Here is a 14,579-nt window from a genome sequence, read left to right on the forward strand (position 1 = left end):
ATATTGCCAACATTATAGGACAGTGTCAAAAATCATTAGAAAGTCAGTCTGGCACTCTGTTTTGGTTCCACTACAGTTTATATTTAAAGTGCCCTATGAAAGAAAGGCATTTAAGTTAACAAAACAGTTCAGAAAAACAGGTTTCACCTTTTCATTTTCCCATTGTTTTCATACTGCCTTGCTCAAATGAATTACGCCCACTTGAGACAAAGGTACTTTTAGTAAAGCAGCCCTGTTAGGAAACTCATAGTGCAGTTATACTCTGGTCACAAAACCATATGGTACATTCCTGAAAGCTGTTATTACATTTCAAGGACTTATATTACTTCAAATACTCAGGTGGCCTTAAAGAAAGATAACACTTTTTAAACACAATTTGTTTCTGTTTACTTTAGATCCTCTAAACATATCCCTTGTAAGGACAGTGCCTAAGTATAAGCACCTTTTATGTCAATCAATACACATTATGAGTATGATCAAATGATGTAAAATATTTACTTGGCTTTTAAATGGACATGTTTCTATAAGTTGTTACTTATTGATACTGTTGCCCTTAAAATCAATGACAGTTACCCATTTTTTAATTAATAAAATACTATAACTACAGTATTATATATCAATACTAGAGGCCCAGTGCACAGATTCGTGCACCGGTGGGGTCCCTCGGCCTGGCCTGCACCCTCTCGCAATCCGGGACCCCTTGGGTGATGTCAGAGAGATGGTTTCGGCCTGATTCCCACAGGCCAGGCCGAGGGACCCCACTCGTGCACAAAAGGGTGCACTAGGCCTCTAGTATGCATATAAGATCTTTGGTTAATCTCTTCCCGCCCTTCCCCCTTTCCCCCCTTCCCTCTGAGATTCATCAGTCTGTTCCATGTTTCCATGCCTGAGGTTTCTGCTCCTGCGTTGAGCATCTGCCCCCTGGTGGTCAGTGCGCATCACAGCTACTGACCAGTTGGCTGGTTCACAGCCGCTTAGGCCTTTATATATATACTAGAGGCCCGGTGCACAAAAATGTGTGCACTCGGGGCAGGGGATCCCTCGGCCCAGCCTGTGTCCTCTCGCAGTCTGGGACCCCTCGGGGGATGACCACCTGCTGGCTTAGGCCTGCTCCCCAGGGGATTGGGCCTAAACTGGCAATCAGACATCTCTCTGGCAGTCCAGCAGCCCTTGGGGTATATCCACTTGCCAGTGGGGAGTAGACCTAAGCTGCAGTCAGACATCCTTAGCGCTGCTGAAGAAGCAGGAGAGGAACCCACCACCACCGCTGTACTGGCAGCCATCAGCCTGGCTTGTGGCTGAGCAGAGATCCCCCATGTGGGAGCATACTGACCACCAGAGGGCAGCTCCTGCATTGAGTGTCTGCCCCCTGGTGGTCAGTGTATGTCATAGTGACCAGTCATTCCCAGTCTTTCTGCTGTTAGGGTCAGTTTGCATATTACCCTTTTATTATATAGGATAGAGGCCTGGTGCACGGGTGGGGACTGGCTGGTTTGGCCTGAATGTTGTCCCGGATCAGGATGGGAGTCCCGCTTAGGTGCCTGGCCAGCCTGGATGAGGGGCTGATGGCTGTTTGCAGCTGGTCACACCCCCTTCAGGGTGGGGGTCCCCACTGGGGTGCCTGGCCAGCCTGGATGAGGGGCTGATGGCTGTTTTTAGGCTGGCCACACCCCCTTTAGGGTGGGGGGTCTGCACTGGGGTGCCTGGCCAGTCTAGGTGAAGGGCTGAGGGCCGTTTTCAGGCTGGCCAGCGACTGAAGCTCCCAGCCTCTCCTTTTTTTCTTTTTTTTTTATTCTGGGACTTATTTACCTTCTATAACTGAAACTTTGTTGCCGTCACTGGAGCTGAGAGACAGCTCCTGCTCGGCCTGCTGAAAACAGGTATCTGGGGTTTGTTTAACTTCTATAATTGAAACTTTGTTGCTTTCGGAGCTCAGAGCCAAGCCGCGGCAGGCAGGGAACCTTGGCTTCCTCCATCACTGGAGCAAGCAAGCCTCCCACTCACTTCAGCTGCGTGGCTGCCGGCCGCCATCTTTGTTGGCAATAAATATGCGTATCGCCCTGATTAGCCAATGGGAAGCATAGTGAAGGTAGGGTCAATTACCCTTTTTGTCTTTTATTAGATAGGAGATATATATATATATGTATATATATACAAATATATATACACACACACACACACACATATATATACACACACACATATATATATACACACACACATATATATATATATATTACAAATACATATATAAATATATATATATATTACAAAAACATCCTTTTTATTCCATTTTAGAAAAGTAGGTTTTGAGGCTCTAGCTCTCTGACCAATATGGTATAATGAAAAAAAGCACTGAACCTGGCATTTTCCACTAATTCAACAAACCATCTATTAACACATTGTGTACCGCATAGAAATCTCTAAGACATACACCAGGGACCGCACGTTTTTGGGCAAACTGCACGTTATTTAAATCATCATAATGCACTTTAGGTGTTGTTTTTCAATAACTATAACATTTTTATTTATAAAAACAATTAAACAATTAAAGTTCCTAGTACTTTTTTAACGTATGGTACTGCATAAAACATTTTCCTCTATGAAGAGGGACCAAACAAAATTTACATAAGTATCTAGATTCGCTCCTTTTTCCATGGGCGTGAAAAACGAGAACACTCGTGAGTGGTCCTTAACAGATGGCGCACGAAACACGAGAAAACTCCTGAGCGGTACGAAATGTGTTAATTAACCATCTATGCTCAAGCTGAGATATGGTTGCTGAAAATACAAAAATGTATAATACATGCTGAGGGAAGGAAACAGAGAAATAACAAGTTAATATAATACAATGAGATATATACTACAACATAAATAATGTATAAAATACTAAGGTTTCTTATAGAATAAATAATTTCAGTTGGAGAAGTAAAAAGTGTATTAATTAAATGTTGGTGCCTTACAATATGAAATTACAATATAAAATGGTGATTTAAAAACTAATTCTACAAAGTACAAATCTTAATGAACCAGAATCCTTAGAAAAAGGAGTATTATAATTAAATTTTATTGTCAGTTTGTGTTAATTCTTTGGTATCACAAGCATGGTTTAGTTTAACTCTTCTTAAATGGTTTGCTTTTTTACGCATAAAATCATCATCTGAGTGTGGCCAGTGTGGCTCAGTGGCTGAGCGTCAACCTATGAACTAGGAGGTCACAGTTCGATTCCTACTCAGGGCACATGCCTGGGTTGTGGACTCGATCCCCATTGTGGGGCATGTAAGAAGCAGCTGGTCAACGATTCTCTCTCATCATTGATGTTTCTGTCTCTTTCTCTCCACTCCTTTCCTCTCTGAAATCAATAAAAAAATATTTTTAAAAAAAAATCATCATCTGAGTCTGATGGTCATTAAGACAAAAATTTTATTATTTGCTAATAAGCTTCTACAAAGGTGTGTCATTCATTGTTTGAACAACCAAAAATCTTTAAACTTTAGCAAAGTGAGTTTTGTTTTGAGTTTCATTTCCACTGATTCTTTGCAACTTTCACTTGTAACATCTATCACTGAAAATGTACAAGTAACTAGGGTTCCAGTGAAATAAAATTCTACCTAATTTCTTAAAAGGAGTAAAGTAGTAAGACTAACTCTACATAGAGCCCTGCTCACAGATAATGTTACAGTAACATTACATTAAATTTCACTCCACTTACCTACCTAGGGCCTGATTTAAGGCCCTGTATGCTTGAATTTCATACCACTGACGACCAGGTAAAAGACCTCTCAATTTTGAATGCTGGTCATTATACTGGCGCTTTAGTTCAACCTAATAATTTAAAAATATATTAAAATATAGTAGGTAATTAAAACTCATTTAAAAAATCATATTAACTTCTAACATTTCGAACATCATTTTAGTAGGGTAGAGAAATTTTGTTTTTCAGTGCTAAATTTGTTTCAATTCATTTAAGACGTTTTTTTAAAAAATTTACTTTTTAAATTGAATTTATTGGGGTAACATTGGTTAATAAAATTTATATAGATTTCAGGTATACAATTCTATAATACATCATCTGTTTATTACATTGTGTGTTCACCACCCAAGTCATCTATTCATCCTTACATTCCCCAAGTTCCTACATGTACATAATAAATTCCATGTGATATCAACTGCATTGAGAAATAATGCACATACAATAAAATTCACAAACTTCCAATGTACATGGAGACAAGTTTTGATAAATGTATAGTCATATAATCATAATCAGAATGTAGAATATTTTCAGCACCCCAAAACTTCCCTCCTATCCCTTTTTCAGTTAATCTCCTTCACTACTGACCCTATTAACCAATGATCTGCTGTTATGTCTTTTCTAGAATTCCATGTAAATGTCATAGAGTATGTAATTGTGCCTGTCTTTTTTCACTTAGCATAATGATTTTGGAATTCATTCATCAGTTCATTCTTTTATGTTTATCTAGTCTGATAATCTCTGCTTTTTAATTAGAATGTTTAGACCACTCACATTTAAAGGATTATTGTTACAATTTGACTTAAATCTACAGCAGCAGAATACACATTCTTCTCAAGTGCACATGGAACATTTTCCAGGATAATATATGTTGGGTCACAAAATTAGTCTTAAGATCTTTAAGACTGAAATCATATCAAGTATCCTTTTCAACCACAAGAGCATGAAATTAGAAATTAATAACACAAGGAAAATTGAAATATTCAAAACACGTGGAAATTAACACACCTGAATAACCAATGGGTTAAAGAAAAAATCAAAAGAAAATCAATATCTTGGTAAAAATGAAAATGGAAACCAAAACAATGGTTTCCGATAGCAAAAGTAGTTCCAAACGAGAAGTTTAAAGCAATAAACACCTATATTTAAAAAATAATCTCAAAAAAACCCCCACCCTAACTTTAGAGCTTAAGAAACTAATAAAAGAAGACAAACTAATCTCAAAGTTAGCAGAAGGAAACAAGATGAGAGCAGAAATAAATGAAACATAGACTAGAAAACACAATATTAAAAAATCAATGCAATTAAGAATTGATAGTATCTTCAGGAAATGGTGATTGAAAATGGACATGCACATGCAAAAGATTAAAACTGAATCCTTATCTTACACTATACATAAAAATCAACTCAAAATGAATTAAAGACTTAAATGTATGACCTGAGATCATAAAAGACCTAGAAGAAAATGGGAAAAGTTCCTTGACTTTGGTCTTGACAATTGTTTTTTGGATATGACACCCAAAAGCACAGGCAACAAAAGCAAAAGCAAACAAGTGGAACTATATCAAACTAAAACACTTCTGCACAATAAAACAATCTATATGTATAAAAGGCTAAGTGTCTGTCTGTCCGACCAGTAGCTATGACACTCACTGGCCATCAGGGGGCAGGCACTCAAAGCAGGAGCTGCCATGATGCGCACTGGCCATCCTATCTAATAAAAGAGAAACATGGTAATTAGTGTACGACCACAACCCTTCCCATTGGCTAATCAGGGCAATATGAAAATTAACTGCCAGCCAAGATGGCGGCCGGCAGCCAGGAAGCTTGAAACTAACATGAGGCTTGCCTGCCTCAGTGAGGGAGGAAACCAACGTTCCCCGCCTTCCTTGCCCACCTCTGAGCCTGCAGTTTAAAACATTGTAACAAATATAGAAGCTAAACAAAACCCCAGAAACCTGCTTTCGGCGAGCCGGGATCTCAGAGCTGGAGTTATACATTGTTTCGATTATAGAACCCAAACAAACCAGATACCTGCTTTCAGCAGCAGAGGCCTCAGAGCTGGAGCCAGAGCTAAAGGTGGCCCAGAATAAAAAAAAAAAGAAAAAAAGGAGCAGTTGGGAGCTTCAGCCCTCAGCCCCTCCCCAGGATGGCCAGGCACCCCAGTGGGGACCCCCACCCTGAAGGGTGTGTGACCAGCTGCAAACAGCCATCATCCCCTCATCCAGGCTGGCCAGGCACCCCAGTGGGGACCCCCACCCTGATCCAAGACACCCTTCAGGGCAAACCAGCCGACCCCCACCCATGCACCAGGCCTCTAACCTATATAGTAAAAGGGTAATATGCCTCCCAGCACCAGGATCACCGGCGCCAAGAGGCCTCCCGGCACCGGGATCAGCGTGACAGGGGGCAGCGCCCAAACCCCGATTGCCCTGAGGCTCTGTGTGTGATAGGGGGCGGGGCCACAACCTCCCTATCCGCCCTGCTCTTTTCGTGACAGGGGAAGGCGCCCCAACCTCCTCATCAGCCCTGCTCTGTGCCTGATAGGGGGGAGCTCCCCAACCCCCTGATCGCCCTGCGGCTCTGTGTGTGACAGGTTGCGGCGCCCCAACCCCTCCAGCCCCCCACAGGCCCTGCTCTGTGTGTGACAGGGTAGAGCCATAACCTCCCCATCGGCCCTGCCCTGAGTGTGAGAGTGGCGGCGCCCCAACCCCCTGATCGGCCCTGCTCTGTGGGTGATAGAGGGCAGCACCCCAACCCCCTGATCGGCCCTGCTCTGTGTGTGACAGGGGTTGGTGCCCCAACTCCCCTATCGGCCATACTCTGTGAGTGACAGGGGGGAGCTCCTCAACCCCCTCTTCGACCCTGCTCTGTGCATGACAGGGTAAGGAGCCCCAACCCCCCTGATGGGCCCTGCTCTGTGCGTGACAGGGGGCAGGGCCACAACCCCCGGATTGGCCCTGCTCTGTGCGTGACAGGGGGTGGCACCGCGACCTCCCCATCGACCCTGCCTTGAGTGTGACAGGAGGCGGTGCCCCAACCCCCCAATCGGCCCTATCCTGAGCGTGACTGAGGGTGGCAGCGCAACCTCCCAATCCGCCCTGCTCTGTGCATGACAGGGGGCAGCGCCCCAACTCCCCAATAGGCCCTGCTCTGAGCCCGACCAGGGGCTGCACCTAGGGATTGGACCTGCCCTCTGCCACCCGGGAGCAGGCCCAAGCCAGCAGGGCGTTATCTCCCGAGGGGTCCCAGACTGCGAAAGGGCACAGGCCAGGCTGAGTGACCCTCCCTTCCCCCCGAGTGCACAAATTTTTGTGCACCGGGTCCCTAGTTTAAAAATAAATGGCACCATGGACCTGGCGCCGACAAACCAACACTCGGCTTCCCCCAAGTGGGACACAGGCCCCGCCACCACCCCGGAGTGACACTCCACCAAATTGCAGCCAATGCGGCCAAGACCCCATGGTGCAAAATGCAGCCCACAGCCCAGCCCAAAAACAGTGGCTATGGACGCCAGGTAATGATGTCACGTAGCAACACCCGGCTTCCTCTCCCTAGCAACTAGCATCCTTGGAGTTTCTTCAGCCCAGGAACTCAACTTGCTTTATAGCCAGGTGCAAACATTTTACAGTTCAACCAAACGTTTGTGAAGTGTTTTCTCGTGCTTCATTTCATTTGATTCTCACAGAAGTCCTGGAGTAGGTAGATAGGAGACTCGGTAGAATCCTATTTTCTTTTCATTAGCAAGACACAAATAGTGATATTAAAATATTTCTTCTAATTAATTTCTTTTCAATGTGCATGAATCCGTGCACTGGTACACTAGTCAACAATATGAAAAGACACAACCAACAGAAGATGAGAAAATATTTACAAATCATATGTCTGATAAGAGGTTTATATCCAAAATTCGAAAACATACAAATAGCCAACAGGTATATGAAAAGCTGGATCTCTCAACTCCTGATTAAAAATCTTTCAGCCAGAGCCAGTTTGGCTCAGTGGATACAGTGTATACCTGCGGGCTGAAGGGTCCTGGGGTCAATTCCAATCAAGGGCATATGCCAGGTTGCAGGCTTGATCCCCAGTAGGGGTGTGCAGGAGAATCAATGATTCTCTGCCATCATTGAAGTTTCTCTCTCTCTCTCTCCCTCTCCCTCTCCCCCGCCCCCTCTCTGAAATCAATAAAAATATTTTTTTAAAAAATCTCTCATGGTCCCAAACCACAAGTAACATTGAAAGGCAAATTAAAAACTGGAGAAAGGTGTTGTCATCAAATATACAATTAGCTCATACACATGACCAATAACAAAATCTGAGCTACTTACCAAAGAGAAAAGTGAGTAATGTCTATGAGAAAGCAAGTCATCAAAAATGAATGATAAATTCCTGGTAACCCACATGAAAATATGCTTAACTTTACTAGTAAGCAAAGAAATGTAAATTTAACAATCCCATTGTTTTTATTTATACAATACTGACAAATATTTACCAAATGTGCTTATATTTTCCCACAAGAATAGATAATGTGTACAAGGATATGCATTGCATCTCGTTTGAACTGAAGAAAAATAGAAAACAACATAAATGTATACCAAATGGATCAATTTAACATATTACATTTACTCTGAGATAAATATTGGATTATTAAAAACAGATGTATAGCCGTAACCGGTTTGGCTCAGTGGATAGTCGGCCTGCGGACTGAAGGGTCCCAGGTTCGATTCCGGTCAAGGGCATGTACCTTGGTTGCGGGCACATCCCCAGTAGGAGGTGTGCAGGAGGCAGCTGATCGATGTTTCTCTCTCATCGATGTTTCTAACTCTCTAACTCTCCCCCTTCCTCTCTGTAAAAAATCAAAAAAAAATATTTAAAAAACACAAAGAAAACAGATGTATATGTTTTGACATGAAAATTTTGCATGTATATATTTATTAATTTTTTAAATGGAACATATATACACACAGACATATACACATGGCAAGGTATTATGTTAGGAATACGGACCTTAATTTAGAGCAATGTCAATTATAAACCAGCCTGCCAAAAGAATTAAACTAAACCCTGACAAGAACCACAGGATGTGTACTTTGAGGTTTTCCCATATCTCCCCTAACAAATTGTTAAACCATGCCCATATAAATTTAGGATGACTGACTACTAACTGACCTCCCCACAAAAACAAAAAACAACAACAACAACAACAAAACCCACAAAAATCAATATTCTTCAGAGAATAGAATCCATAATCACTATAATGTACCAACTATAAATTTTTATTTTATGTTGGACATATTAGAAAAATGTGGCCCATAATCAGGGGGGAAAACGGTAGTCGATAGAAACGAATCTAGAAAGTGCCCAGCTGTTAGAATTAACAAAGACTATAAAGTACCAGTTATCCTATCTAATAAAAGAGAGACATGGTAATTGGCGTACGACCGCTACCCTTCCCATTGGCTAATCAGCGAGATATGCAAATTAACTGCCAGCCAAGATGGCGGCCAGCAGCCAGGCAGCTTAAACTAAACATGAGGCTTGCTTGCTTCAGTGACAGAGGACTGCAACGTTCCCCGCCTGCCTTGCCAGCCTCTGAGCATGCAGTTTAAAAAACATTGTAACAAATATAGAAGCTAAACAAAACCCCAGAAACCAGCTTTCAGCAAGCCGGGATCTCAGAGCTGGAGTTGATACAGAGTTTCAATTATAGAACCGAAACAAACCAGATACCTGTTTTCAGCAGCTGAGGCCTCAGAGCTGGAGCCAAGCCTCAGAGCTAAAGCTGGCCCAGAATAAAAAAAAAGAAAAGAAAAAAAAGGAGCAGTTGGGAGCTTCAGTCCCAGCCTGAAAACAGCCCTCATCCCCTCACCTAAACTGGCCAGGCACCCCAGTGGGGACCGCCACCCTGAAGGGTATGTGACCAGCTGCAAACAGCCATCATCCCCTCATCCAGGCTGGCCAGGCACCCCAGTGGGGACCTCCACCCTGATCCAGGACACCCTTCAGGACAAACCAGCTGGCCCCCACCCATGCACCAGGCCCCTATTCTATATAGTAAAAGGGTAATATGTCTCCCAGCACCGGGATCAGCGGAGCTGAGAGGCCTCCCAGCACCGGGATCAGCATGACAGGGGGCAGCGCCCAAACCCCCTGATCGCCCTTCAGCTCTGTGTGTGACAGGGGCGGGGCCACAACCTCCCTATCGGCCCTGCTCTGTTCGTGACAGGGGAAGGTGCCCCAACCCCCTGATTGGCCCTGGTCTGTGCCTGATAGGGGGGAGCTCCCCAACCCCCTGATCGCCCTGCAGCTCTGTGTGTGACAGGGTGCGGTGCCCCAACCCCCCCACCCCACGGGCCCTGCTGTGTGTGTGACGGGGTAGAGCCATAACCTGCCCATCGGCCCTGTCCTGAGTGTGAGAGTGGCAGCGCCCCAACATCCTGATCAGCCCTGCTCTGTGCATGACAGGGGGCGGCGCCCCAACTCCCCAATAGGCCCTGCTCTGAGCCCGACCAGGGGCTACACCTAGGGATTGGGCCGGCCCTCTGCCACCCGGGAGCAGGCCTAAGCCAGCAGGACATTATCTCCCGAGGGGTCCCAGACTGCGAGAGGGCACAAGCCGGGCTGAGGTAGCCCTCCCTCCCCGCCAAGTGCACAAATTTTTGTGCACCGGGCCTCTAGTCTACACTAATAAAAGAGAAAAATGGTAATTGGCGTACGACGCTACGCTTTTCATTGGCTAATCAGGGCTATATGCAAATTAACTGCCAACTAAGATTGGCAGCTAACTGCCAACAAGATGGCGGTTAATTTGCATATGTAGGCACAATGCAGGGAGGCGAAAGGGAAAGCAGGAAGAAGCCCCCTGCCACTGACAGTGATCGAAAACCCAGGGGGAAGCTAAGAGCTGGGGAGCAGCTCTGCCCCCAGCCATGATCGGAGAATCAGGTGCCTTTTCCACCCTGGCCAGTGATAGCAGGAAGTAGGGGTGGAGACAGCGATGGGAGCTGGGCACGGTCGAAGCTGGCAGTCCCAGGAGCTAGGGGTCCCTTGCCTGGGCCTAAAGCGAAGCCCACGATTGCGGGGCCGCTGCAGCTGCGGGTCCCCGCTGCCCGGGCTGGACGCCTCAGCCAGAGGCGTCCTGCAGGGGCAGGGGCGGAGCCCGCGTGATCGCGGCGCCCCCCGCTGCCACTGCAGGTCCCCGCTGCCTGGGCCGGATGCCTAGGCCAGAGGCGTTAGGCCTGGGCAGGGGCGGAGCCTGCAACTGCGGGGAGCTGGGGGTCCCCTGCCCAGGCCTGACACCTCTGCCGGAGGCCTCAGGCCTGGTCAAGGGGCCGATCCGGTGATTGGTGATCGGAGGGTGATGAGGGTCAACTCCTCTGGCCGAGGCATCAGGCCTGGGTGGGGGGCGGAGCTGGGGATTGGGGGGATATGATGGTCCCCTTGCCCAGGCCTGAAGCCTGGGTCAGAGGCGTCCGGCTTGGGCGGGGGGTGGAGCAAGCGATCAGCGGGAGATGGGGGTCCCCTGCCCAGGCATGATTCCTGGGCCTGAGGCCTCAGGCCTGGGCGGGGGCCAGAGCCAGTGATCGGGGGGAGATGGGGGTCCCCTGTCCAAGCCTGACACCTCTGGCGGAGGCGTCAGGCCTGGGCAAGGGGCCGATCAGGCAATCGGAGGGTGATGGGGGTCTACGCCTCTGGCCGCGGCATCAGGCCTGTGCTGGGGGCAGAACCAGTGATGAGGGAAATGAGGGTCCCCTGCCCAGGCCTGACGCCTCTGTCAGAGGCATCAGGCCTGGGCAAGGGGCCGATCCTGCGATTGGAGGGTGATGGGGGTCAACGCCTGAGGGCTCCCAGTATGTGAGAGGGGGCAGGCTGGGCTGAGGGACACTCCCCCACACACACACACACACACACACACCCAGTGCACGAATTTCGTGCACCGGGCCCCTAGTATTTATATAATTTTAAAACATGTGACTTAATGAATGAATTTGGGGGATCTCAAAAGTGGAAATTATAAAAAAGAACCAAATGAAAATTCTACACCTTAAAAATACAATAATAAATAAAAATTCATTGGATGGGCTTAATAACAGATTGGAAAAGGCAGAATTAGCTAGTAAATCTTAAGACAGATCAATAGAAGCAATGAAACATCAATAAAAGCAAAATAACTTCATACACCACAAAGACACTGGTGTAAAAGAATCAAAGCATATAAAACCCGTCAGCAATGACCTAATCAAATTTAAAATTGAGAGTTGAAACAATACCAAAGCATTTGATCCATTATTTATTGCCTCGATGGCTCCACTTATTAAAGGATATCAACAATCTCTCACTTTTCCAAGTGACTGAATTTACATTCATTTTCTATCTTGGGAGTAACACACAGAGACTGTGTTAAACTAAACTACTTCTTTGCTGGAAAAGAAATCATAATAAATTCTGCTATCTAGTCATTGAATTTGATATTATAATCATATCCCTTTTCAAAGAGACTCAGAATTAATTACAGGGCATAAAAATACATTCCTAGTAAAAGCAATGTCATACCAAAGAGTACTAAAAACCCAGCTTTCATCTGGTCTTCAGAAAAATCTTTAAAATTACATAGTCCCAAGAGTAAACTACTTTTCTACAAGGTCAGAAGGTATAGTATACATAATTCAGACTGACCTATTCAAATATATAAGTTAATAAGCTTTTTCCCGTAAAAAGTTCACCTGTAAAAAGTACAAGTTCTGAGTGAAAGGAAATTATGTATTATGGTTTCAATGTTTTAGACACTAACTGAATGAAAAAAAGGACATATTTTAAGCAGCTCTCGAGAATGCCAGCCACAGAGTTAACTATGCCTCAATAAAGCTTAACAAAGGAACCTAAATAAAAAAGAATTCTTTAGAAACATTAAAAATAACATTTAAAGTAGAAAAATTGACATAATGCGAGGAAGAAATTTTTGGTAGCTTAAGAAACACTCAATTCAGTCCAATATTTACAATTTTGACTGTGTGCAAGATCTGTGAAAGGAACTAGAAATAGCCAAAACCGGTTTGGCTCAGTGGATAGAGCGTTGGCCTGCGGACTGAAGGGTCCCGGGTTCAATTCCGGTCAAGGGCATGTACCTGGGTTGCGGGCACATCCCCGGTGGGAGATGTGCAGGAGGTGGCTGATCGGTGTTTCTCTCTCATCGATGTTTCTAACTCTCTATCTCTCTCCCTTCCTCTCTGTAAAAAATCAATAAAATATATTTAAAAAAAAAAAAAAGGAACTAGAAATACAAGGATGAGTTAAAAATATTTTTGCCCTCCAAATAAGAGCTTACAAAGATCAGAAAAAAATATGAGGCCAAATGGCCATCAAGTAAATAAGTGCTAAAATATGAAATTTGATTACAGTATATAGAAGAGGAGTTGAGGAATGAGAATACACTATGAATTTGGTGCAAGAGTGATGAGGGCCTTACCTGGAAAGGCAAAAGGAATGGAAAAGAGGCCCAGTTTGTAACACATTGTGGACCTAAAGAACTTAAGTGACAAAGTAGATGTGGAGCTTATTAAAGAGGGAAAAGTCTAAAATGACTCCAACGTTTTAGCCACTAAGAGAAGCAATCCAGTGATCCACCCAGAGAAGACAAGAGAAGTTTATGGAAAAAGATACTTTGGGTTAACCCATTTTAAAGGAATAACTTATAAACCAAAAACAGAAATTGACTATGAGTTAACTAAATAGAAAGTAAAAACTAGGAAAGCGGGGAACCAAAGGTCATATATATAAAAGCCTAAGTGACCGTTATGACCGAACAACCAGTCGACCAGTTGCTATGACATACACTGACCAACAGGGGACAGACGCTCAACGCAGGAACAGCCCCCTGGTGGTCAGTGCGCTCCCACAGCAGGAGCACCACTCAGCTGACCAACCCGTCCTGGCAGCCCACCAGCCTGGTGGCAGCCACTCATTCCCTCAGTAGTCCTGCAGGTCCAATCTCCGGAGAATGGGCCAGACCAGCACCGCTGGCATGATCCTGACAGTGCCGCAGGCCTCCTGGAAGGCAACTTCAGGCACCTTGTCCGCTACCCCTCCCTAGACGCTCCACAAGGAAGGATATAAAAGCGGCCGCCAGGTGGCTCCCAACAACCTGCGCAAACGTCAGCGGGACGGAACCGGATCCCAGGCTGGCAAGGGTGTCCCACTGCCCGCCCAGAGAGCCGATCGTGTCCCAGCCCCCACCCCCAGGACCCCACCCGTGCACGAATCCATGCATTGGGCCTCTAGTTAATAATAAATGAGCCTGGTCGGTGTGGGTCAGTGGTTGAACATCAACCCATGCACCAGGAGGTTGCCAGTTCAATTCTCAGTCAGAGCATATGCCCAGGTTGTGGGGTTGGTCCCCAGCAGGGGCATGCCGGAGACAGCCAACCAATTGATGTTTCTCTCTCATCAATGTTTCTATCTCTCTCTCCCTCTCCCTGCCTCTCTTTCTCTAATATCAATAAAAACATATCCTACATAATAAAAGGGTAATATTCAAATTGACCGTCACACCCTCACACAAGAGTGCTGCCACAGATGCCTGGCAGGCGAGGGCAGTTGTGGGCAATTAGGCCAGCAGGGGAGGGCAATTGTGGGTGACCAGGCTGGCAGGGCAGTTGGGGGCGATCGGGAGAGCAGGGGAGGGCAGTTTGGGCAATTGGGCCAGCAGGGGATCGGTTAGGCATTGATCAGGCTGGCAGGGAAGCAGTTAGGGGGGGACCAGGCCTGCAGGGGAGGGCAGTTGGTGGGGGCCGGGCCTGTAGGGGAAGGCAGTTAAGGGCCACCAGGCTGG

The 14,579-nt window shown here is 45.7% G+C and overlaps 1 protein-coding gene across 3 annotated transcripts in view; it reads right to left on the reverse strand.

Annotated features, from left to right (window-relative positions):
- BRIP1 (BRCA1 interacting helicase 1) overlaps positions 1-14,579 on the reverse strand; it is a 133,294-nt gene that overhangs the window by 12,584 nt on the left and 106,131 nt on the right. For all 3 annotated transcript variants that reach the window (XM_059669774.1, XM_059669775.1, XM_059669773.1), the window contains one exon: positions 3,713-3,825. In XM_059669774.1, coding sequence (XP_059525757.1) covers positions 3,713-3,825 — 113 coding nt within the window. The remainder of the gene's footprint in view (positions 1-3,712; positions 3,826-14,579) is intronic.

The sequence above is a fragment of the Myotis daubentonii genome, chromosome 16, assembly GCF_963259705.1.
Source record: "Myotis daubentonii chromosome 16, mMyoDau2.1, whole genome shotgun sequence".
In the NCBI taxonomy this organism is placed as follows: Eukaryota; Metazoa; Chordata; class Mammalia; order Chiroptera; family Vespertilionidae; genus Myotis; species Myotis daubentonii.